Source organism: Bombus vosnesenskii, unplaced genomic scaffold, assembly GCF_011952255.1.
Source record: "Bombus vosnesenskii isolate JDL3184/JDL3185 unplaced genomic scaffold, Bvos_JDL3184-5_v1.1 scf7180000013297, whole genome shotgun sequence".
In the NCBI taxonomy this organism is placed as follows: Eukaryota; Metazoa; Arthropoda; class Insecta; order Hymenoptera; family Apidae; genus Bombus; species Bombus vosnesenskii.
In genome coordinates this window covers 1,119,619-1,145,471 of record NW_022882947.1, presented here as the reverse complement: position 1 = coordinate 1,145,471, position 25,853 = coordinate 1,119,619, and the positions used below count along the sequence as shown (strand labels likewise).

At 39.1% G+C, this 25,853-nt stretch overlaps 1 protein-coding gene across 3 annotated transcripts in view; it reads right to left on the bottom strand.

Annotated features, from left to right (window-relative positions):
- Positions 1 to 13,610: 13,610 nt before the first annotated feature.
- LOC117233528 (potassium voltage-gated channel protein Shaw-like) overlaps positions 13,611 to 25,853 on the bottom strand; it is a 32,644-nt gene continuing 20,401 nt past the window's right edge. The window contains exons 3-5 of one of the 3 annotated variants that reach the window (XM_033493898.1): positions 18,702 to 18,896; positions 14,874 to 15,915; positions 13,611 to 13,772 (exon numbers count right to left, since the gene is read on the bottom strand). In XM_033493898.1, coding sequence (XP_033349789.1) covers positions 13,741 to 13,772; positions 14,874 to 15,915; positions 18,702 to 18,896 — 1,269 coding nt within the window. In that variant the 3' untranslated portion in view covers positions 13,611 to 13,740. The remainder of the gene's footprint in view (positions 13,773 to 14,873; positions 15,916 to 18,701; positions 18,897 to 25,853) is intronic. The other 2 variants (XM_033493899.1, XM_033493895.1) reach the window with 2 other exon arrangements.

Sequence of the window (25,853 nt, the reverse complement as noted above, 5' to 3'; positions counted from 1 at the left end):
GTATACTATTTAGAAGAATCGGCGAATTGTTTCTTGTTACGATGTGCTATCTTTATCTTCGTTTTATTCTAGTTTATCCGTCGTGATATTTCGTGCTTTCTGTACTTCCATTTCGTGGATTATCCTTTCTGATATCGATTCATGGAGATAGAGGGATTGAATCGCTTTGTCGTAGTTGCAACTATAAACTTTGATCAGTGAGCTGATTTTTTAATTTTGCTTCGTTCAATGGATGTTTCGTGTCTTTTTTTTTTTTTTTGTTTCCGTTTTTCAAATTATCCTTCGAGATATCGATTTAATACGATGATAATTGAATCGTTTTGCGCTTTGAACGACCAACTCTTCGGTATACTGATTCGTAATCTTTCGAAGTTACATTACAGGCTCGTTCGATGGATGTTTATCTTCCATTAAATTTGTTTAAACATCGTATACGTTCGATACTGCGATTGATTCGTTGAATAGCTACTCGAAGTGTGATGTGTTTGTTCAATAAATGTTCGCCGTTTGGTATGTTTATTAAACGAACGTTTGCCTTGTAATCGTATTTGTTTTCTAGTTCTTTGGTCTCTGTTATATTTATCGAATAGGCTTCGCTTGAATTTGTTTACTATCCATATTTAGTTGTACGACTGGATGCACGTATGCGTGTTCAGTGTTTATATCATACATTTCTGTTTATTCGTTCAGTGATTTTAATAAAGTGTAACCTTTTTGAGAAATAGATGTAGTAGATTTAAGCGTCCGATATTTATGTGCTTATTACTCATTTGACACAATGTTCTGTTGTTTTATGGCTACAGCGACTTTTTAATGTCGAGACTGCGAATAAGAGAACGAACATTAGGTAACAGAAAAATATAACTTTTTGAGGACATTTCAGATATCGTCTTTTACGTTTAACTACGAAAATAGCATGATCTTCCTCTTTCGCGCAACGAGATATTTTATCCGGCGAACATTACTCTTCGGAGTACTGTGTAGACAGATTATGCATGAAATCTTGAGATTATTATCGTTTGGTTTGAATCTTTCCAAAGAAAATATGAAAAGTGAAGAACAAACCAAATTCGTTAAGACGATTAATGCATGAGAAGTTAGTAATTTAATTAGAAGAATTTGCAAGTTTCAAGATGATTTTTAAATTTATGACATAAATTCGAAAGCATTCGACATTTTTTCACGACAAACCTTTGCTTACATTATTATACGCGAATCGTGATCAAGTACACATCGACGAGCGAAAATGTTTCGATATTAACTTTTTATTTACGACACATCGATCGATCTGATATTCAGAACTTTTATGCCCTTTCAGCCATGTTATGTATTACGTATTACGCTTGATTTAAAATAAATAATCTAAAAAGAAAACACTATGCGCGAGAATGTAACAAAACCAGGTTTTATTCTAAATGTAACGCCGTTATTCTACTCGAATTTTCTTTTATCATCGATATCATGATATTTCTTAAAATTCCATAAAAACTATAACTATTCTCTTAAAACTTTATCTTTAACATCTTAAATTTTCATTCTTTACGAGTATTTCTGTTCAACATTCAACGTTAAATAAATTTGAATAATAACCGTAACTGTAGCGTATTACAGAAATAATTTATTTCTGTGTCCTGAATTCTGCTTTTTACACAATGCATATATTACAATACAAATGTTTTGTTAACAGTTGGTACTTATCGCGTTAGAAAATGAAATAATAAGAGCTGTTTCTAAGACTGAATTGATTAAATATGCCAGTATATATACATATATACCGTGATAAATCAACCGGCTCGGTATTTCATGCTGGTAACGCGTTTTAATTGCAAACTCAAATAATGGTTCACTTTGTAACAATTTCGTACCATTAAATATCAGTTAAATCGAGATACTTATTATATGGCTTTCAAATATTTAATTTGCGTTGGACGAGAAGTCGAGAGGTAATTTCAAATTCATAAACTTTTATACAAAAGTAGTACCACGCTAGCGGCAAATTGATACTCGTCTCTGCGTGAAATTCTGTCGCTGGACGATCATTTTTTTCTTTCCATCTGTAGTTTCTTCTTCGATACATTTTCTCGCTTTTCAATATTCTTTGAACAATTTTGCTCTGACAATTAGTAACGGTGTTAAAGAGAAAAACGTCAATTCGCCTGGAAAATCTTCCTCGCCAACGCGTACCGTCGCTGTGATTCACTATTAATATCAGGCAACAGCGGTTTGCACGGATACATATATACGTTCGCAGAGATACCTTTTATTTTCTTTCTGCACATCCGCAAACGCGTACAATTCCTTTCATTTTGTTCTTCTTTTTTTTTTTTTCGTCGACCTTTTCCCTCCTTTTCTACGTATTTTCTTTCACGCTCTTCCATTGCTTCCGTCATTCTGTTCTTCGTTTGCACGCGGCACATTTTGAAGCACTTTTTCTTTGGATAATACCTGGACACTAGTCGACTATCGAAAAAAAGTTTAACTCAAGTTGCGTTTCCTTTTAACGGGCTTGAATAAACGCGTACCAGGTTAAATACTGGAACGGATGACAACGCGAACCGGTTTCTTTTCCGTCAATGTAGCGATGACTGGACATTTCACGGTGAACAGGATCTCGTTATAACTTTTTTGTTTCACTTTTAGAATCGTTTCGATGCGTGCCATCTCTTTATCATATCATTACCTTTATCAAGACCGAATAGAGATCAGCGTTTTTGGAACTGTAGGAAATTTACCGTTTAATTGCAATTATTAAAGATCGGTTTTATCGTTCGCTTCAATGGGAGCTTCATCTACTAACAAGATAAAATTAACAATCTAAAATTATTTTTCCATGATCCTGTCGCGCAGCTCCAACTTCCATTGTCTACTTTTGTTTGCTCCAAACTCCGATGTTCCCGTTTCTCGTTAACACAGCCCAAACTCTAGTTTTCCACTTGCGTAACTCAACGTAACTCAAATTTTTATGTTCCACTTCCCATTAAAACAATCTATAGTTTCACCTCCAACTTTCTGTTAATCCAGTTCAAACTTCTATTTTCCACTGCTCTTTAATCCAACCAAAACTTCCATTTTCCACTGCTCTTTAATCCAACCAAAACTTCCATTTTCCACTTCTCTTTAATCCAAACTCCAACTTCCCATTCCTCTTTAACGAAGCCCAAACTTCTATCTTTCTCTTCTCCTTAACCCAGCCGAGGCTCATAATTTCCATTTCTCTCGAAACCTGTTTCTTAAACTCCTGCCTTCCATTTCTCCCTAACCAACCCCATATCCTCGGCTAATAGCACAAGGGTTAAGACTCTCTCTCTCGTGCCGTCACCGTACGCTTTGTTTCTCCGATTTCCTCGTTCAGAAATCTATCAATTACACCCGACTCGATAGCAACCGATTGAAATCCTGTCGCGGCGTCGAACCTGCTTTCCGATCTTCGATCGGATTTATTCGCTGTCAACGGAACAATGTATCGGATTCGCGAAGACTCGTTTGCGCGAAGAGAACGTCAGCCTATATTCTATGGCTTTTGTGTTCCTCGAGGGGCGTGTAAGGAGAGAGATAAGATCGGGAATACTTTGCGGATTGTCGTACACGTTGTCCGGGCGACAGGTCACGTATCGTTTTATATCTGTTCGCGGCGAATCGAGTGGCCAACGCGTAATCCACGCACGTAGGACTCGTAAAGGGATCGGATAGATAGAGGTTTCAGATAAGATTGATCACCGGTGATTCGTGTCACACGGCTGAAAGATTTCTTTTGCGGTTCGTGTATCACGTTCGAGCAGCAGTAATTTACCGTTGCAGATTCTCTGTTGTTCCACTTGTTAGATTCGTGGCTCGGCTGTGACTAGAACAGTTCCTACTAACCTTTTAGTTTAGTTAGTCTTTAGAGAACAATTTTGTTCCGTCAAAAATATCGACAGTTACACGCTATACTTAGTGTTAATGGTAGTAGGCCTTGCTTGCAAATTTTTATACGTATATTTAAGTTGACGATCAGATTTAGAAAGAAATTATATGAATTTCACGTTCTTCGATCGAGGTATCATTTTTTGAACAAAAATTGCGTCGTTCATCGAACGAAGCGTATCATTTTTACGACGAACGATAGCTTTTTAATTTATAGGCCTTGTACTTATACACCGTATTTTGCAGCAGACAGTTTGCAACGATTAAAAGGAAGGTGTAAGAAATTTATCACACACCTTGTCTTCCGCGGTAACTTAAACTCACCTCGAAACTTGAAATCGTCGTTTCATGTGCATTGAACTAACGAAGAAAATTCTATTCGAGTGACTTACGGTTCGACTAATTCGAATCGTGTTTTCACCTGCTGATTTAAGAACACTCCCAGCATTGCTAACAACCCACTGCTAAATTATCGATATTCGATTAAACCAGTTCGCGGTATCTAGAATTAAAAGTATCTACTGAAAAGCAGACGTTCAATGGCGACGTGCTTTAAAGAAGATCGAACCGTCGTACTCATAAAAATACAAATTTAATCAATAATTTCGCATGATATTTCGCGATAACTGTTCTGTTATGTTAAACGATATTTATTAATGTATTACTAAATATTTAGCGTACGGTTCAAGCGTAAATTTACGTAAATTTACGTAAAAGTAAAATATAATTAATTTTACCCTTAGGTGACTTTTCATTTTTCCACTGCACTATATCCTCTATTTTACCTCAACTTCAAAAAACGTTGCATCCGGGTAGGTCACGGTATCTTCTTACTCCTCTGGCATTTAATTTTCGCCACTAATTAATTAACGTCGGATCAACGAGTGGAAAATTCCGGACAAATCGCGTAGAAACGGTTCCTGAAGTGAATCGAGCCTGAATTTAATCACGTTTTCGGTTCATGGGGCAGATTTAAAAAATTGTTACTCGTACGATGGAATTCTGCCCGTTTCTAGACACGTTGTTGATTATGCAGTTGCCGATGATGTACGATTGAATATCCGCGAAATTTTTAGCGTCACCGATTCGTATCACAGTGGGAGCTCGATAATCGAATTTTCATCGTTTCGTATTAAAAATTATAATTTATTTCTTTCTTTCTAAAGTTAGTAGTACCGTAGGATTACTTTCTTTTTGTGTTCCATACCATTTAATAAATGTTCCTTCCTGTTTACGAGATTAGTATTTTAATATTTTTAATATTAATTTTATTTGAACATTTTAATATTTTGTATTTGAGATTAATATTTGGTTCTGGCAGTAGTACCTAGTAGCAAAGTGATATTATTTTCTCGATTAGGTATTCGCATATAACTTTGAGATATCGTACAATATTTTCTTTGTTGGATATTTGATAAATAATTATTTCGTTTCGTTCTACTCATTCTTACGAATGTCGAATAAATCGAAGCAGAAATTCACTCGAAAGTTTCGTTTCCCGTTTCGTTCTTGTCACGCTGCATTTAACTTCAACCATTAACGCGTATATATCGACCACTATAGTATCTCCTCTGAACGATAAACCCGTTATTTATTAAAATTCGTTATTGTTTAAAAAGTCATTATTCATAAAATCACGTCCATATTCTATTACCTAGATTTTCAATTTCTCAATACTCGCAGATATCGCAGTTATTCTTCATCTTCCACTTTCCTCCCTTTTCTGGCTTTTCGCCAACCATTTTCAACCCCCTTCTAAATTACGGCACTACCATAAAACTGTCCAGGAGTGCCAACAAAAACAAAACTCCCAACTCTCTGCTCGATTTCTCCTCCCCGACAACTTCACCTCCGATTCACCCGAAACTCGATTCACATTCAGTTTCTCCAACCAAACCTCGCTGATCGCATCAGAATCAGCTCGAACGATTCGCTAGCGGGCAAATATTCGACTTCCTTTGATCTTTCACGCGTCTTTGCGCATGAAAGTCGCTCCCCGACGTTCGCAAACATGTTTTTCCAAATACGTTTTTCTGATTCGCGATTTTCTGTTCGTCTGGTTCGTCGATGACCTACGAGTCTCGTATAAATCCTGGAAACACCTGGTCCTGTCCACGAAGGAGTCAAAGTGCGCCTTATTATTGGTCGCTTGATATGCTTGCCACGTTCTCCACTTGGCCCTGTCAGTCCCCCATCCCCCGCTTATATCGCCGTTTCAACTCTTTTCCTCTCTCTCTCTCTCTCCTTTCTCTCTCGCGTGCAAACACGTGTACACACAATCGTAAATACGAATGGTGTTTTCCTACACTTTCGTCTTCCGTAGTTTAGACGACAGTGTAATTTTTCTTTAAACGCAATTTGAGGATCAGACGGATCGTACAGCGTGGGGTTGTACAGGGGGTGGTTCGATTGGTCCCGGCGGTATTCAGGGTGCGTATCGTGTGCGTGTCACGTACGGATACGTTTCATATATGCGTACGGTCATGTACGTGAATATACATGCTGCTGGTGTCTCTGGAAAAACGAGTGTTCGATCTCCCGTGTCCAACTTCTGTTTTCTCTAAGTGAACCTGGTCATGTGTTCTTGTCGTGTTGTATTTTTTGTTCGTGTTTGTTTTCTCGTTTATTTTTTCTCCCCCTATTTTTCCCTGATTGTATTTCTTTATCCTTTTTCGTTCTTTCAGTCGTTTTGCTTCTGCATCTTTACTCGGGCAAGTTCACAACTATTTGTCCAAACACTTGCACCGCGACGTACGCGTCGCAGGCGTGCGGAAGGTTTTCTTCGAGGAAGATGAGAAACGCGACGCGAGGATACTTGGATCAATGCTGCTTTAGGTGTTCTGTGTTTTATCCCTTGCTTCTTTTATTCCCTTCCTTCTTCCTTTTTTTTTCTTTTCTTTTTTCGTAGTAATTGAATGTGTCGTTCTGAAGATAACAATGCTTTGAAATTTAGCGACGGAAGTTTCGTATACAATGTTCGTTCGAAGCATTGAAAACTAGAAAACTCTTTCTTCTCGTTTTCAATTTTGAATAGGTGGCTTGTAAATCACTTTTGCTCTGCTGGATTCAACATTTTCTACGTTTCTTTGGTGGCTTTCGAGACTGGTATTTTTTGCATTTTTTTTCTTTTTTCTCTTTCGTTTAAACGTTATATCTAAATGAGTAAACGGGCACGTTATCGTGGAAAGAATGTACAACGAGCGATATCATTCTAGCAAGTAAAAAAATGTCTTTTGCCAAGCATACATATTATAGCGATGTGCGCATGATAATGAAATGACACGATTATCCACTATATTTTAACAAAGCATACGTTGATCAAGTACCGTCTTAAACTGCTTTTATATTAAAAATGTAATAAATATTACGGGCACGGGCTACAAAAATGGATGAGAAATGCCCATCTCTTGCAGTGTCTACAAACCAATATCGACGTAGGAATAGAAAACGTTAGAAAGGAAAAATTCGGCAAAATCGAAGAAACTGTATTTGTTCGAGAAAACAGAAAATATAATTCTAAAAATATATAATCGTATTGCCTGACAATCGCATTATACGTTTATTAATTTCGATTGGAAACCGATAACAGCTAAGGGGCCAAGATCTTAGTTCTCCTTTCTGTTCGTCGACATTGATCCATATGTAGACAAGAAGCGGACATTCGTCGTCTATTTTCATCCCCTTTGCCTTTCGATTCGTCCCTTCATTTTCGTTTAGAATCACCCTGTATTACGTGTATCATACAATACGGTTTGTATTGTCTCGCTGCAATTTTTTCAGCATGGTTAAGTATTTACGAACTGTCGGTGAATATTTGCGTTTTGTACGTGTACAGCTATGTGTCACAGGTGGACGAGCGTGTGTCTATGCATGTGTGGGGGTGTACTTGTGCGATAAGTGCGTCGAAATTGTCGAGTCTCGACTGCAATTCGACTTTATCGTTCCTCGAACGCGCCTCGAACGCTGCAACACGATGTTTTCGTCGTTCTTCCAGGGAACCTCTGTCGCCAGTGATATCGTCTCGCGTTAATACACGTCGGATGGCTTAGTTTTATTCATCGGTGCAACCGGCATACCCTTTCGTTCTCCCTTGAGAGTTCGACAATCGTTCTTTACGAATTATTCTAATTAACTTTACGTTCATTTAACGTTCTTATTTCGTTTCTATCGATTACGTTTTTAGAAAACCGTTGATTTAATAACCGTTTTTACGAGTAAATTATTGTCACATGTATACATATATTGCTTAGAAAATTATTTTTAACAACATCGCGACCAGATTATCGTATCCCTAAGTCGCTTCTTTACATGTTGACGTATTTCCATTGGATTTCGTGTATACTTTCTTCTTGTTTTCTTGTTAGCTTGGTGCGTAATGTTTGTTAACGTTTCTTTCTTTTCTGGTTTTTCGTATCTAGGATCGTGTGTTTGTCGAAAATGAAATTATTATAAAAATTCATATTATTTGGTCAAAGTACGGAACGGAGAATCGTTACGTTAAAAGTTGAGTCGATAGGCGCGTTAAAGGTAGGAATTTTATATATATATTATTTTTGTATTCGATCGTGGTATACGATATCACAGTAAATGAAAGAAAGACGTGAAAATATCATAAAACACATGTAGAATTATCGAAAGTAATTAAAAAACGGTATCGAATTATTATCATTTGAGCAACGTTTCCATCCAAAGCCTTTTATTAATCCTAAAATTATGAGAGCTAAACGTCCATCAAGAATGACAACGTTATCGTGAAACATCAGAATTTCTTTTTACATTTCTTAGCTTTTTATCTTTTTACCTGTTACGACGATTTTTTTTTTTTATATAAAAGACACACGTAACGTATATACGTGAATACAGTAGCTTGATGGACGGCACTGAGTCGATTGTACAAATTTCTCTGTATTAACGACGAAATAAAGTCTACGCTGTAGACCGATAATTTTGAGAAATCAACGATATTCCGTGTCCAAGAGAGAAGTTAATTTCGAATGTTCTTATAGAAATTAGTATACCGTTACATTGTATATCGTACTTAAGTCAATTTTTGAGCATGTTACATTGTTCAGTTCCATTTTATTTATCAACGTTCAAATATTCATTCGAAGTACTGTAAATATTCCAAAACCTTAAAGTAACAGTTTTACGATTAGAACGTTACGTTATGAAAACATTGTAAAGAATATAATTTATTTTATCTCGACGATTCTTTAGAGTTTTAGTTTCCTTCGATTAATTTAAAGTGCATACGACTCGTCCAACTTCTTTGCTCACAATTTTTTCTCTTTTTCTTTTATAAAATAGTCAGCTCTTTTTTTTTTTTTTTTTTTTTAACGTGTCAGAAGTAGACACGAAGTTCGAGGGAAGGTTTGTCGTACGTAACGCGGAAACGACATCACTGGTTTCAGAAAGAACACTGCTCCTAAAGATAATAATATCGTGTCGATATGACGATTCGCAACTTTACAGCTTCTTAAGCGTTAAACGACGAAGGCTGCTTTCTCTCTATTCGATCCAAAGTAAACGCGTAAGAATATACCCGAAATATATATAACTAGAAGAAAAGATACTTCGAACTGGCATTGATCCCATATTTTGTAAAAATCTGAATTTAAATTTTATCTGTCGTAGCGAGCAAGTATATACGTATCGTCAAAGAACAGAGAAGAAACGAAGAATCGTTTACGCAGAAAACAGCCGAAAATAGAAACAAAGGAGTATAGAACAGCCTGTGTGGTTTTCGTATTTGGATCGCGATTGATCCGAATATTTACACGTACTTGGACGTATATGAGTGTTCAGTTTCGAGGCTTGTACATCAAAGATCCCTCGTCCTCGAGTTGCTCGAATTTTATCAGCATTTCATCTCCGAAAAGATACTTTTATATTATTACATACGCTATATTAATACCGTAGTAGTTTTATAATCGTTTCTTGTTAATCTTACGTTTTAAGGAAAATCCGGAGAAACGTTCAACTTTTCGTTGCATCGTCGTTTTCTCGTTATTAACGAACTTACTTCAACATTAACGGCACGCAGTATATGCACGAAGCGTATATACAAAAAAGCTTGGCCATCGAAGTCTCGATAGGAAATAAATTTTATTCGTTTAACCTGTTCGGTTCGCCACTTATCCGCCGAGACCGCGAACAAGCGTAGCGAATTTTATTGCAATTGACTTTAATCGACGCTCGGCCTTTACTTGCTTCGTTTCCGATCGGTGCTATACACTTAGCGTCAAGCGAGTACCACCAGACTTTTATTAGCTTTCTCAGCGCTCGAACGTTTTACGCATTTAGTTTGGAAAATTATGCATCGCTAGTTAACGCAGCCTTGTTAAATTATTACAAGAGTTACAAGCAAATATTCGCGATTATCCGATTAATCTTCAAACCAATTGAGAGGATCAGATGGCAATCGAGGCAAATGGCAGCCCATTAAATATTTTACTCGCTACGTTACACTTTACTAGGGGTAAAATTATGGTATATCAAAATTTGTTAACAATCAACGTTTTATACGACACGTGTGTACATTTGGTCCTCTCAATTAGGGCATCAACTAATATCCACTTTGACGCTCGGATTTTACCAGCTACTAACAATAAGTATTGTAAGATGAGTATTTTCTTTCGATTAATTATCGATCGATGATTGTTAACGGTGATGTTATTAGGATGACGGGAAATAAATATGTTGTGCTTTTCGTGCAGCGAAAGGCAGAAGAACACCGAAATTTCTCCAAGGATTTTCCACATTGAGGTTTTGTTCGCTATCTCGTTTCGTTCCTTATATCGTTTGGAAAGGAAAGTTTCCAGATGAAAGGTGGAAATGAGAAACGCAAATTGTTCACTCATCGATATTTAAAGCGGCAATCTCGAGAAATTAAGAGCGGCCTTTTATTCGCTTTCGACGACGGTTCATAGATGGAAAGTCGAATCCGTTTAAGGGGAGGAGGGATCTTCTTGGTACGACGTCGAATCCTGACAAAAATTCCTACGAACGTTCCGTACGCAAATATTTAAACTCCTCGAGACGCCGCCAGTCTCATTACGCGGTTCCTACAGCATTTACCAGATACTTTCAGGAATTTTTGGCAGCGAAGCTGTGCTCTCCGGTTTATAAATTATTCGACTTTGACCAACACGAGGCTTTCACTCGGCTTCCACTTGACAATCGACGAATATTCCTCGTCGTTTCAAACGAGTTCTTGCGCCAGTGTTGGGCTTCGATTATTTCGGATAACATATAAAATGAATTTAGACAACGTCTTTTGCATTCGTCGTTCTAAATCTTCGAATAAAAGAAATAACGTTGCTCCGTCGAAAAGAATATTTATAGCGCGTAAAGACGAATACAAACAAAACTTCTTTGCGAAATGACCGAAAACGCTTGGATAGCTTCGATAACTTGGAACAAAGCGAATAATATACAAGTAGCGGGTTTTCTTTTCCTTTTCATTCTAGTAACGAACATTGGTTCACCCAACACTGCCCTGCGCATTCATCCCGTGTACACCTTCTACCCTCCTTTCTCTTATTTTTTACCTCATTCGCTTTCTCCGCTTCCTTTTCCTTGCTTCTCCCCACTCTCCTTTCTATCTTTCTTTCATCTCAATCTCATTCAAACATTTAGCAGAATCAACGCGCGATCTTTGCTGATCCAGGCGCGTTCTCGGTGTTTTCCGAATGATACGAGCGAATGATCCGTGTTTACTAGAATGGAGGGAGGTGAAGACGTTGTGGCGAGAATAAAGAACGGACAGGAGAAATTGGAGAGGAGAGGAGAGATCGGTCGCTCGAGCAAACGATCGAAGAAAGTGAAAAAGATACATTAGCTGAATTGATGTATCGCGAGAAGTCCCTGAATAACGTTAGATCGGTGCGGGTAAAATGTCGGATGTTTGGTGCGCGCACGCGCTCCAGCCTCGTTTATTAAGGCGCTCCGCTGTCTTCTTATTTGGTCGTGAAGTTTTTCTCCTCTTCTTTTCCCGCCTCCCTCGCTTCTTTTCCTCGTTTTTGTTGCTTTCTGAAAGGTTAGCAGGTTGGTGCGGACGTGATTTAATTAAAAGCTCCAATTAATTGCTGCCTCCAGCAGCTTTTGATTTAAAACGTGACTCCACTTCCTGTGGCCAAGCTGCTCACTGTTTTTCGCGTTCGGCTTTAAGGCTTTGGAACGCCCTTCATTATCACTTTCCACGCAAGTACTTCGTTCTTGGCAATTTCACGAGCATTTCGATCTTACGATTCGAAAACCGTACGCTGCTTGTTTTTACGTCAAACGTAATTAGAAACGATTCGTAATTGAAACGTAAGATTGCACATGCTGTAGGTAAAACGTTAATTCGGCTGATACGTTCCTTATCGGAGATGCATAGAAGCCAAATTAGTCAATTTTGTCGCGGTCAATTTTCGTTTGAAAAGTCAAGCAATAATTATATATTCTCGGGGTACAATTAAGTTATTTTCAGATAGTATAGTTAGTCAGTTTACTCTTCAGGGTGGCTCATTTGTTAGTGATATCCGTGCTACGTTAATGCGATATAGTTCGTGAAATATTTGTTACAAAATTGAAACGTATAATGTTTGTATAATTTCATGTAACATCCCCGCGTTTGTGTTTTAACCACGATACGTATTACGCATACTAAATAGATCGTTAACGTTTCATAAATTTCACTTAGTAGAAATAAAATAGGGCGAAATGAAATTTACCATCTTCTAATTCGGTTGAATTATATCGACAAAGTTCTCGTTTTCTTCTCTTCCATCGTGTATTATATAATGCGCGTCTACGTTTATAAAAACACAGAGATTATTTACTTATCTAGTCGTTTCGAGCTTCGTACGAACTTACAAAGCTTCTGAAGAAGAAGAAAACAAGCAGCTTGGTATATTTGCCAGAAATATTCTCTTCTAGCCGACGACTGTTCGTACCTCAAGAAAATATCTCTGGAAATTTCAAAAATTCCTCTTTCCAACGCATTAGTCAAACACATTCTCTCGTGCTGTACACGTTTTAAGTTTTATATATATATATATTATATATATAATTAAAGATAAAGTAGTATAAAAATATATAAATAAAATATGTATTTAAATATATCGTAATAAATTATAAATTACATACTATAAATATAACGCGATAAATATACTTGTTTTACACGAATATGTCTATAAATTTATAAAGTTGAAAAGTTATAAAGATAAATTACGTCAAATACATCTCCTATCATAAACATCAGCAAAAAATTCACCAGACCTCAAGCTCTAATAAAACTCGAATAAAGAAGAACAGGACACTTCCAGTTTTACATTCTCCTGCTAACCTTTCGAGCGCAACCCTCGTTCACCGAATTTCGAGAGATTTATCATCCACTAAGATCCCAATGATCGCCTGTAAGCCACCAACAAGCCAGAATTTCACAGCCAAAATTTCTCCCAACTCCTGCTACACACGTATGCTCGTACATACGTACGTATACGTGTGCTGGAACGAACAGAAACGAAAAGAAGCCAGGACAGCTGTAATAATCCACGCATGGTCGCAGTGAAAGGCGTCGCAAGTGGTTGCGGTAAAAATCCGACGTTTCACCCGCAGCGATCTAATATTCCCTTATAGACCATGCAATCTTGATACCCGTCTTGAGCTCGTTCCTCCGGCAATCTTTCCCCTCCGTCCCCGGCTCTCTTTCTCTCCCTCACCGTTTTTCCCGTTCGGCTCGGTAGGTCGTCCCGACGCCCCGGTTGAGTGCGCCTCGGCAGTGGTGGAGAGTGGCGTTGGTTTCAGCTTTAACCCAAACCTCCGGCTGTCTTGGTCCCGTTGGTCCGCAGGTTAGAGTTCCTCCGGTCCTCCTCTGGAACCCACCGTACAAGAAGAACAGGAAAACAAAGACACTACAGACCTTCCCGCTCGGGCGACAATTACAGCTAAAATTGTCTTGCGTCTTGGCCAAGACCACTGTTTAACCCTTCGCTTTTTTCCTCTTTTTCTACCTTTATTCTTTCTTTCCTTCTTTTCGCGTTCCCTTTGTACACCAGCAGCAGCCTTTGTGCATGATAATTGCTGGACATACACGCGGCTTCTTCCTAGAAACACTCGGCTCAACGGAGTAAGAAATGTAGGTTTGGCGAACGCTGCGAGTGCACCTGTGATGCGGTTTAAGACTCGTTTCAGGTGCTTGGGAAAGATCGTAGGTAGTTTGGAGGAGGTGTGTCGGTGGCTTTTACTGGAGGTTTTGCGGGCCGTACGAAGGAGAACGTTGTTTTCATGTACGTAGATACGTATAGGATTGCGTGCAGATAAGCTAAATATATGTACGTATAGAAATAAACGTGTCTGTGGAAAGGAACTGTTAAAACTTTTAACGACTTTGTCTGTACCTATATATTTTGTCAAACCACTGACAAGAAACCACTATCGTAGTATCTTTCTACGCTCTGTGTTCCGTAGTATTCTTCGTTCTAAACGCGAAACGGTATATATGCAAAAGAAAGGATAGAAAAATTGTTGATCAACGAAGAGTAGGTAAACTTGCATCTATATCGGAATGCTACTCGTCGCTCGAACCTACGATGTCATTTTCCTCCCATAAAAACGCGAGTGGGCGATGGAAAACGTTACGATAGTGCCTTTGAAATCCGTCAATAGTCGACTAGTACAATAGCGTTGTTGCATTCGTCGTATTGGATTGTCGCGGGGATTCTGTTTTTACGAAGATAGGATATCTTACTCTACGCTGGCAAGCACTTGTCGCCTTTTATGCCATTACTACGTTTCCATAGATTTGTATTAGTAACTAACCAGTACTCCTAATAATACGATAAGAAATCCGTACATTTTATCTTGACAACGAAATATAGTGGACAGTGGAAACGGAGTAAAATACGTTTCTACGCGGACTTACGCGAAAACGACAAACCTAATCCTCCAGAAACACGTGTCGCGATCAAGCATGGAGAACTTACCTGTTTTCGTGGCGAACGAAACATCCTTTGGATGATTGGTCTTGATAGCGTTCATCCGTCTGTTCTGAGGTCCCATGCCGCCAGTGCAGCCTACCCCGGGCGTCTGTCCAAGGCCAGGGGCTAGAGCACCGGATCCCGATGTAGGTCCACCCGACTGCATGTGCTGTTGGGTGCATCCCGGTGGCCCCATAGTGCCTGCAACCCCGGCCGCTCCCAACGGCGCACCCAGAGTCCGTACTCTCGGCTGTTCGACCGGAATTACACGGCGTCTCTTCTTCGGTAGCTTGGCTCGCGCCTGCGTGTGACTGTAATACATCGCAAAGTTGCTGACGATCACGGGCACCGGCAGGGCGATCGTGAGGACACCGGCAAGGGCGCACAGCGCGCCGACGAACATCCCTATGTAGGTTTTCGGCACCATGTCCCCGTAACCGACGGTGGTCATCGTGACCAGAGCCCACCACAATCCCAATGGTATGCTCTTGAAATCATTCTTCGGATTGTACTGGGTACGTTCCGCGTAATAGACCAGACTGGCGAAGATCACGATGCCAAGGACCAAGAAGAAGACCAACAAGGTCAATTCTTTGGCGGATGCGCGGAACGTCTGGATGAGGATCTTCAGGCCGGACGAATGACGGGTTAGCTTGAACAGTCTCATGATACGTATGATGCTCAAGAACTCGAGTATATCGGCGTTCTCCAGATGCGAGGCGAAACGCTGTAGCCCCAGGTCGATGTAGAAACTGACGGTAGCTACCATGTCGATCACGTTGACCGAGCTCTTGATGAACACGCACCGGTTCGGGCTCGCGGTAATCCGTATTAGAAACTCGAGAGTAAACCAGGCGTTGCACACGCACTCGATGTAGAAAAAGAAGTCGTGAGCGTTCGTATGCGTTTTATCCACCGCCCAGGAGCTGCCGTTCCCCGTGTTCACCGATCGGTTCACGATCACCGGCACGCGCATGTCCGGATGCGTCTTCAGGCAGAACGACAAGATCGAGATGCAGATGAACAGGACCGAGACTATGCTGATCACCTGTGGAGCATTTCGAATAATTTGATTAGAGGTGGATTGATCGTCAGGTTCGAGTTTGCATTGTGTTAGAGAATTGCTCGAGACATTTATCATCGTATCAAAATTTCTTCTCGTAGACGGTCGTAACAAACGCATCATCCATATCATACTACGATCAAAGATATAATTGAAAATACCCACTTCTCTAGGGTATTCCAAACAGAACCCTAAAACTAAACGCAAACACTTCCAACAAATTGATCGGCGATAAAAGGATAAAGAAACGAAGAGTCGAGGACGTGATTCGAATCCCTGCTATCACTCGCGAAGAAGATATCAACGCATGACTAAAGTTTCAGAATTGCTTTTCATTATGAGCGTCAGAACGTGGACAATGTTAGACGAAAATCTGAATAGGCCATAAAATGTCTGGAGGGATCACGTCGAATCATGAAACTGAGATTATCGCGGGGATCGCCTAGAGGAGTACTAACGCACGACTAACTTTTATAGAAAATCCTGTTATCGTGGTTCCACTGTGTTTTGTTCTTTGTAACGACGTTAAAAGTTACGCGCTGTTGCGTGATCAGTACGTTCTTACCTCTACGATCGATTTTCTTCGGCAACAGCTTTTAACGTCGCTACGAAACAAGTAGTTACGCTAACCTTCGATACGAACGAGAATTTACGTCGATGACTCTTTTTTGAATGTGGCCGATATTAACGGAGGCTATAGACGATCCATTCTGTCACGCAGCGATTTAACGCGTTGGTGTTACACGAACATTAGAGTTACTCTACAAAATGTCTGAAAATTTGACTGGTTAATCATAATTAAACGAAAAAAAAAGACAATCTATACTCGTGTTAAATAAAATTCCTATCGGAGATAATAACAAGCTGGATAAATTATCGCACGATTCATTTTATGCTACCTTTGTGTTTCTTTGTACGACGTAATGCTACGTATTGTGATCTAAAATAATCACCGTGTTCCTGAGAAACGAACTGAGAAAGGTATTGTAATAATTTCACGTCAACTTCACGTGGACAGGATAATAGAATTGGAGGCGAAAGACGATAATAGTTGAAAGGGATCGTACAGAGAACACAGGTAAGACGAGATGAAACGAAAATAAAGCCGGGAGAAAAGTAATATGAAAAGTAAATTCCAACTACCAATTCCTGGATGTACTTTAATCGCTTCTTTGCCGTTGAGTTAGATCCTCTTTTTATCATAAATAATTTCGATAACCGACGGAGCGAGAGATATCCTTGAGAATATCCTGCGACGATGACGCGCACTAGAAAGATCGTGAATTATTATTAACTTTGATTAAAAGTTTTACGGTTATAGAATTTCAGCACAACGTACAAATTCACAATTTTTCTACAGCCAATTGTCATTTCGCCGCTCGATTTAATTACTTGTCTTTATTAACAACGAACGAACAAAGATCAAGGATGCCTTTAGCCGAAACGGAAAACGTTTATTGAGATCTTTCTTTTCCATTCCGTGAATACTATCTGGTCTTACAATTGCGAAGCCGGAATCCAACCTGTACAGAAATTTTATTCCTTTTGGATCATGAATCGCGTATTGGAAACCCGATAGAAGTTTATTATCGTGTACAACTTTTTCATTGAACGTAAACCTGTTTACAGCGGAGTTCTGTCGTTTTGACAGCAGCGTACGACAGTTGAAAGTTTTCAGTTTGATCCACTTCTTCGTTTTCTCGCTCTTTGTCATAAACAGCAACAGGGGGAAAATAAATGAAAAGCTGTTTTTACGATGGAACTTTCAGAAGACGTAACAATGTGCCACTGCTTTATTAACCACGTTTAGCTACTTGAGCGTTTCACGAGAATTAAGATACGTGTTTCTTCGTAGTAGTTCTCTTATTCCTAGTTTTATAAATCGCCTGTGAATATTTAAACAGATTTTATTACGATTTTTATTTAACACGAATGACATATAGCGTAGACATTTGTGCAAAAAGACGTTTCATTATAATAAAGCAACAATTTTTATACAAAATATAACGGAGTCGACTGTTTAATACATGATAGAAGATAATGGCTAGCTTCTGCTATAAATTTTAACCTTATTTATAGTTCGTTGTTGTGTATATTTTACGAACTACGTTTCTTGGTTAACCACGAGCGAAGTATGTTTAAACTTCTTACCCCGAAGTTTCTGTCAAACAAGTTGCCGTCAAACTTTTGACAGCTACCTAACATAATAACAGGACCTGACAAAACCAGTTCCTTTTTCCTTTTCTTCGTGTATTTATATACTAAAACTCGCGCTTAATAACAAATCTTCGTTTCAATCTGAAATTCGATAACAAATAAAATATTTAAATCCTATTTGTTCGTTGAAACGAGAACAAGATCGAAACGGGTGTATAAACTAGAACACCGTAACACGGTTAGCCCTTAACTGCAAGCTTTAACACCTTTTTCGATGGCACCGAACGCTTTTAATGTAACATTTAATCAATTAATTGCTTTCACTTGGAAATTTAAAGCTACATTGAAAACGCATTGATTACTATCTCTACGTTATGTATCGATGTTATTAAAATTACGTATTATTCGAAATATCGATATACCGTACGTTTACACATTGCAACATGTTTATCTAATACGATTAAAGTCGTTAAAGTTTAATTCCAGCGCTAACTAAAATTCTGTTCCAATCGGTGTAGTTCTATCGTATTGTCCATCTTGTCTAGAGAAAACAAATGTATACACATGAAAAATATACAAAATATACAAAATATACAAAATACAAGTATACGAACCTTGGCTGCCAGCGAGGAGTAGGGTTCGTCGAACAGCGACCACATCTGGGGCTTGAGCTTTTGCCACCACGTGAGAGTGCCCTCGTAATATGCCTCCTCGAAACCGAACTTCCTTGCCAGTTCCTCGTCGGTCGGCTTCTCGGTATCGAGGTCCAACCTGTCGAGGACTGTCAGCGTTTCCTGCGTGTCCCGATGCTAGAAGAGCGGGTCGGGGTGGAAGAGAGGAAGGATGCAACAACGATCGTTATTCGTACCTGCGAAACTCTCTCGTTCTCTCGAAGGTGCGTATTTTTTTTTTTTTTTTTTTGTTCGTGCTTTTCCTCGGGACACACATAAAAAAGCGCGTGCAAAGCGTACGTGAATGTCCACATATCGAAAGAAGAAAGTCATTCCAAATTTCAGCTACGACTAAATTCTAGCTGGTTTCGAAACTCACGATCACACCGTATGTTACATCTCGTTATTTCTATTTTACGTTATTCCTGTTGCTATTACGTTCTCGTCCGTAATTCGTATTATGCGTGGCTGGAAAGTTGCTGCTACACGTTTCGAATACCGAAACGTGTAATTGGAAATACTAATAGGTAAACGGTTATCGGAGAGGAAGCGACAGGAGAAAGAATGCCGCACAGTCAGAAATAAGGTTTGCAGCCCAGAACTTAAATCGACTACGGCATTATTGTTCTATCTGGCATAGACGTGTCTCGACTGTCCCAAACAATACATCCAAACAATCTATTTGTAGATATACGACAAGTTTGGCCAATGGCGAAAATACGTGTGCCCTATTTTTCACGTCACGTCACGTCACGTCACGGACGGTAGTCCCATTCCAGTGGAAACCAATCAGGCCGACGTTCCTTTCGCTAGCGAAGTTTCCAGCCACGGAATATGCATGTATCTCATGGCGGTGAAAAGGACCGACGAAAGCATCGTGGTCTCGAGTTACCCCACGTGGCGCATTTGTTCTGGCTGCCACGTGAAATTGCCGGTTTCATAGGGTAAATGACACTGCGCTCTGACTTCTCGCGGCTCTCCGAGTATTCTTCGGCACGCTTCCAACCAACCCACCGGTTTCCTGGATTCCTTTGTGCGAAGGAGTCCCTGGACGATTTCGCGTAGCTCTGAATCATCGTGTTATTATACGGCCGTGTGTTTCTTTATTGGGCGGCGACGACTCGAGGGACGAACTCGACACTCGGAGACAATGGAGAGATGATTCTTATAAAGTATCGTTTGTTCGAGCTTTCGCTTTCTTATTGCTAATTTGATGCCCCGCTTTTGTTCGCCAACAGATTGGGGGAGTACAGATCGTTTCGCGGAATTGGTTGTATATAACGTGCAGGATTTTGCCGAAAGAAAACGAGGGAATTATGACCGAGATTGTGTTTGAATGAATATACGAGGCTTTTATTAGATTTATCATTGACCTTTTCGGTGCTGGGTACTCTAGGCACGATCCTATCAACGACGATATTCGTTACGATCGTTGATACAGGATAAGACTGTGGATGTTTCTGCGAATTCATACGCGTTTTACCCTCTTTCGGACCAACGATGCTTTCTCCTCGACAAGACCCTAATGAAACAAGATCGCTTCGAAACCAGCATCGTCTTTACAGGCGTTATACAGCATTCGCTCTCACATCGAAGTCACTTGCGTTTCGTCTAATTCCTAGAAATTCACGATACCGTATTTTATTGCTGATAAAATGAAATATCTCTTTGCTCTATAAAGGATGAATACGTCAATCTATAAACTGCTCTTTTGTTCCGGTATTTCTTCTTAATTCGATTCTCATTTGATGCGATGACGATGACGATTCAACCTTAATAGAGCAACTAACCTGCGACTATAGTAAATTCTTCCAGAAATTGAACGTATAACAAATGCAAGTAACAATGCGCGATCGAAGCACGAGAATTAAAGTCGTCCAATTCCCTTGCTTCGAATTTCCATACGCAAACATTCATTGTAGCTCACAACTAGCAGCACATTTGAATGATAGGGGGAGGATTTCCCAAGGGGACACATGATTTCATCAGTTTCCTCTTTCACCTGGCGGATCATCGGTCCACGCTCCTATTACCGGCTGATAAACAAACTGTCAAAACGGGTCGTCCCCTAATCAGAATCTTTTTTAATTACGAAATTCGAAATTAACAGAGACGAATGAATTCCAGTCAGGCTGCTTTTAACTCTTGCAAATGTGAATGCTACCGATTCTTAATTTAAACAGAAACGAAGATAAGGGACAAGTAAAGAATTACGCTCGAAAGATCGACGATCCGACCTCGGTCAACGTGTTAAGGATTGCCCGGATCGACGCAAAATACTCGAAGCTGCCAAGTTTACGCGTGTGATCTCATCGAAGCTCGAACTTTCACGCTCATCCATCGTTTAGCATACAGGCGTCGTATTAGCAAAAATTTCCTGTGCGAGCAAACTCGGAAGCTGCTATCGTTTGTTACACCGTCACGAAGAAGCTTTTCGTCATTTTATTACGAGTATTTCGCGTTGATTATGGGAATCCTTCGCAATTCGATAAATCAAGGGACGAGATTAACTTGGACCAAGCAAATAGAGTTGCACGATCCATGTTTCACCGCATCGTTCAATGAACTCGCCCATTGGGATTCGCACCTTCGTCTCATGATTAATCCTAATCACCGGGAAATTCGATGCCGCTTTTTTCGGCCGGCCTCGTTTCGTCGGGTTCCAACGGGAATTCGATTATAATCGCTGCTCGTTTGCACGCCGCGGTTATCGACGAGATTGTTTACGTTAATTGAGCGGAACCGATCGACGTTCTAATCGGAACCGACCTCGCCTGTCTTTTTTTCGAATCGTCCAGTCAACGACTTTGGCGATAGATTCGAGTGATCTTGTGTTATTTATGTTAGTTATATTTGCGAGCATTCGAAACTAACGGTCTACTCTTTGAATATGAATTAAATTGCTTGCTTTACGAACGTAGATTTCTTGGCTATCTTTATTCGATTTCATAGTTTCGAGGATCGACGACATTGGAAATTTTACTCGTTTAAAAGTTCAGAGATTGTAGCTTTTACCGATCCTAATTTTTGCTTTGAGATTTACCCTACGATACTGTACTAAACAATTTCAATTAAACTTTGGTTAATCTGACACGTACGTCTGTTTGTATAATTCTTTATATATTAATTTGAAACACCGTGCACGAAAAAGCCAATAATTTGCCGGTTGTTATACTTGTTTTTGCGTCAAAACGGCTTTGCGGCTTCGCGAATTTGAACCGTTCCCTGCAGCGGAAGCGCGTTGGCGGCTAATTCCATCGTAACGAAAGGATTAAACTTCTGGATTAAATTCATTAATTCTAACAACTTCTTCCGATATTCTGATACTCGTTTAAAATTCGAAACGTTTTAATGTAAAAGTAATCTAAAAAACTGTAGCAGGAATTTCTTCGTGGAAACAGAAGACGCAACGCAAAAGCTTCTTATTTACAATAGCTCCGTAGATTCGTTCTATGGCCTTAATCGAGCACGAAGATCGATAAATTCGTTTCACAGTTTCCCATTAAATTTTCCATAATTCACGTTTCATTTCTGTTCTCGGCTTTACGAGTTACGACCGTATCGGATTACTGCTTGGCAACAAAGAAATTATCGTCTGAACGGATATTATTCGGTCTTCATCGGTATTTACGCGCCTCTTTCGCGGATCACTAGAAATTTCTGAATTAATTGGGAAATCTCACGGGCACCGGATGTTTACACCGCAAAACTGAAATCAATCGGTCAAGAAGATTTCATATTCTAACCATGGAATGGTTAAACGTTCAATCGTTTCTCAAATATTGATATCATAAATTATGATAAGAACAGATTCAATGGATGATAACAGCTCGTAAGATGCAAACTCTACGACAGCTTTTCGTACATGCAGAGCAACCCGAGGCAAGTAGGGAGAAAACACCGGATAACGGAATAATCGAATTGGCAAACACGGACGTGCAATTCCAGGAATATTTCTGAGGTACCATTACTACTTTGAAGCTAATTGGACGCTGATTGACAATTTGGATAATGTACAATGTACGAGAGACTCGTGGAATGGTATGCTACGATTGTGGCGAGCAGCATTTGAATATTACTGCAGGCTTGTCGTTACTGGATTTTGGCGAATGCGATATATCAGAACCGGAAACCGTGAAGGACGTATATACACGACCCCGATTAGAAGACGATATAGGGTACGCGATCGTGCAGTTAATCGACTAGAAACGCCCCTGTCGACATCGAAAATCCCTTTAGACGATCATTAAAATTGCCCACGACTTGTTCGTAAATTTTCGAACTCTGTTCTATCGCTTTTATACTCGCGATAGTCGCGAATTTTCACGTCGCAGAAAAGGACCTTATTGGTCTACTTATGTAGTTACGTATTTTTGTATTTCATGTTAAAAAAATAATTAAATTAAAAAAATTAAAAAAATTAAAAAAATTAAAAAAATTAAAAAAATTAAAAAAATTAAAAAAATTAAAAAAATTAATTAAACAAATTTTTTTTTATCAAAACTTTCTTTTCTCTATGCCTCCGAAGAATACAACTCTTTAAGCGCAAATATGTTAAAGAAAACGTGTCAGCGATTACATGGTAGTACAGCCTCGCTGGATTGTGGTGTTCGTTAACGATTGATTTTAACGTTGATTAATAATCTAACATTTATCGTATTTTTGATTAATTTCTAGAATTATTATCAACTCATAGGCTGCTACACGTCCACTGATATCAGGCATTTTGCACGCGTGTCTTTGAAACGTCGCAACAGCCAGCTAAGAAGATCAGTTAGGTTTTTAAATATTTACGAAACAATGGAAAACTACGAGTAATTCGCCAGAGTTACACAGCATTCTTCGCTAAATTATCTTCTCGGATCTAATCTCGAGATTCGCCGAATCTTGCCCCCGCAGCGCAATAGATCTACGGAACGCGTTTCAAATTTTCACAGAGACTCCCGCGATATTCTTCCGTTTCCCATAAAAATCCTTTCTCTTGGTCTCTTCTGCGCGATAATTTAATAGGTAACAATACAAATATGGCTACACGTTTCCGTTATACGATCAGCTTGCTTACGAACGACGAATTTGCAAGTTTTCTACTGTAAAATTTAAAAACAATTCTTGGCAAAGCTAATGTTTCGCTCTTTCAGAGTACCCTAACTGATATTTGAAATTTAGACATTGTTAGTAAGTTTTAGATCGGGTCACGGTTCTAATATCTCTCCAAAACTTGATATTTGTACTTGTACTTTCATCAGAAATCGCGAAATAATGGAAACTGTTCCCGAGGATTGTCAATATTGTACGAACATTAACGACGCTTACGTTTCGACAACCATTTACAAATGAATTCCATTACTCTAATTAAATAATAAATTTATCCGGCGCACACATAAAGGTAACACTGTTTACGTACGTGTCGTATTACGAATGATGAGATTTTATCGTATTCGTAGCGACTCACAGATAATATCTTAATCTTCTATTGTCACGACAGCTGCATGTGCACACTCGTACTATAATGTGGTCGCCATGATTTATGGCCATGTGTGATGAAAATAATAATGTGCATATTATACGAATTATGTTTACTACTGTTGTTTTAACTACTTTATTTAAAAAAACCACTATTTTAAGACACTATCTGAACGTGAGAATTTTATTCACAGATACCTGTTCGAATCAGTAGCTTTTTCAATATTTCAATAATTGGAAGACTCTATAAAAACAAAAAAAGGATACATGTGCATCTTTTCCCAGAAATGAAATACATACGCTAACAGCCAAAGGTTTACACTTATTTGTAGCAATTATTCCACATATAAATTACTGCTTCCAATTTTTCTATCGATAGTGTAATATCAACTCCTAACGTCCGATTCTTTCTCCCTTTGTTAACATTTATTTGCCTCGTTGCCCTGATACCTTCGAGAAACCTTCCACTCCATTATTTCGAAAAAAAGATCTACTGCCCGTGAAACAAATAGCCATATAAATTCCAGTGAAATATTCAGTGCCTCGGAAAAACCGCACCTTGTTACTTTATTTATATCCACCGTCACAAATCAATGGCGTTTAATCAAACCCCAAAGATGTCCTTTGCCCTGCGTTCTATAGGCGCCTCCACATAAATCTCTCGTTTCCCCTCATCTTTTTCTCCCGATACCCAACGACCAACACGGGTCGAATATGGTCAAAGCTGCAAATGGTCACCGTTTGGTCCAGACGTCGTAAATGGGTCAAGATGGATAATCTCACGGGATAAGGTTTGGAGACACTCAATGAACGAAGTCGAGGAGAAAGTAAGTTACTTCATAGTATAAATCGAAAGTGAAACGAAGGGTGAGAGGCAAGAAAAAGAGGAACGACGACGAAACGGTTTCATTCAGAGAGGAAGAGAATAAATTTGTAATACTTCGGTCCATCGGTGAAGAAGTAAGATTCGCGAAGTTCAATGGTATGAAAACGAAAAAGAATATTTCAGATTTGCTGCAATTATGATAATCGAGTTACTATTCTTTGGAAACTTGCCCGACTGCTTACTTTTATGTTTCTCCTACTTTTTTCGCAAAAAAAAAAAAAAAGAATGAAAGAAGAGAGAGAGAGAGAGGGAGGGAGGAAAAAATAGTACGACTTACGAAAAAGTAAAGCGATACGATAAATTCAATTTTGTTTCACAGTCGCATCGTATAATACAATTAATTACGTTTTGCCATGAATCTGATATCGGTGTCACACGTTAATAGCGAGACGAAGGAAACAAAATGCAATTTATTCGATCGGTTCGTTTCATTTCCATACAACGATCGGTACGCATCGGTATTTCGTAGACCGGAAGAACGAAATTTCAACAGATTTTTCCTAGCTTTCGATTTTCTTTCGTACTTGCATCTTACGAATGTGCACGACAATGGATGCATCAATTCGCTCGCCTCGTACACGGTGTGCTAGTTTCCGCGAATCGATAATTGTGCGTGTACCATAGAATTTAAAACGGAGAAAGGAACGAGAAGAATGTAAAAAACATGTAAGCGGGTCGAATCCATGTTAAATCTATCGTTTGGTAACATATTACAACGTTTCTGAGTAGATTAATTTCTGAATAAT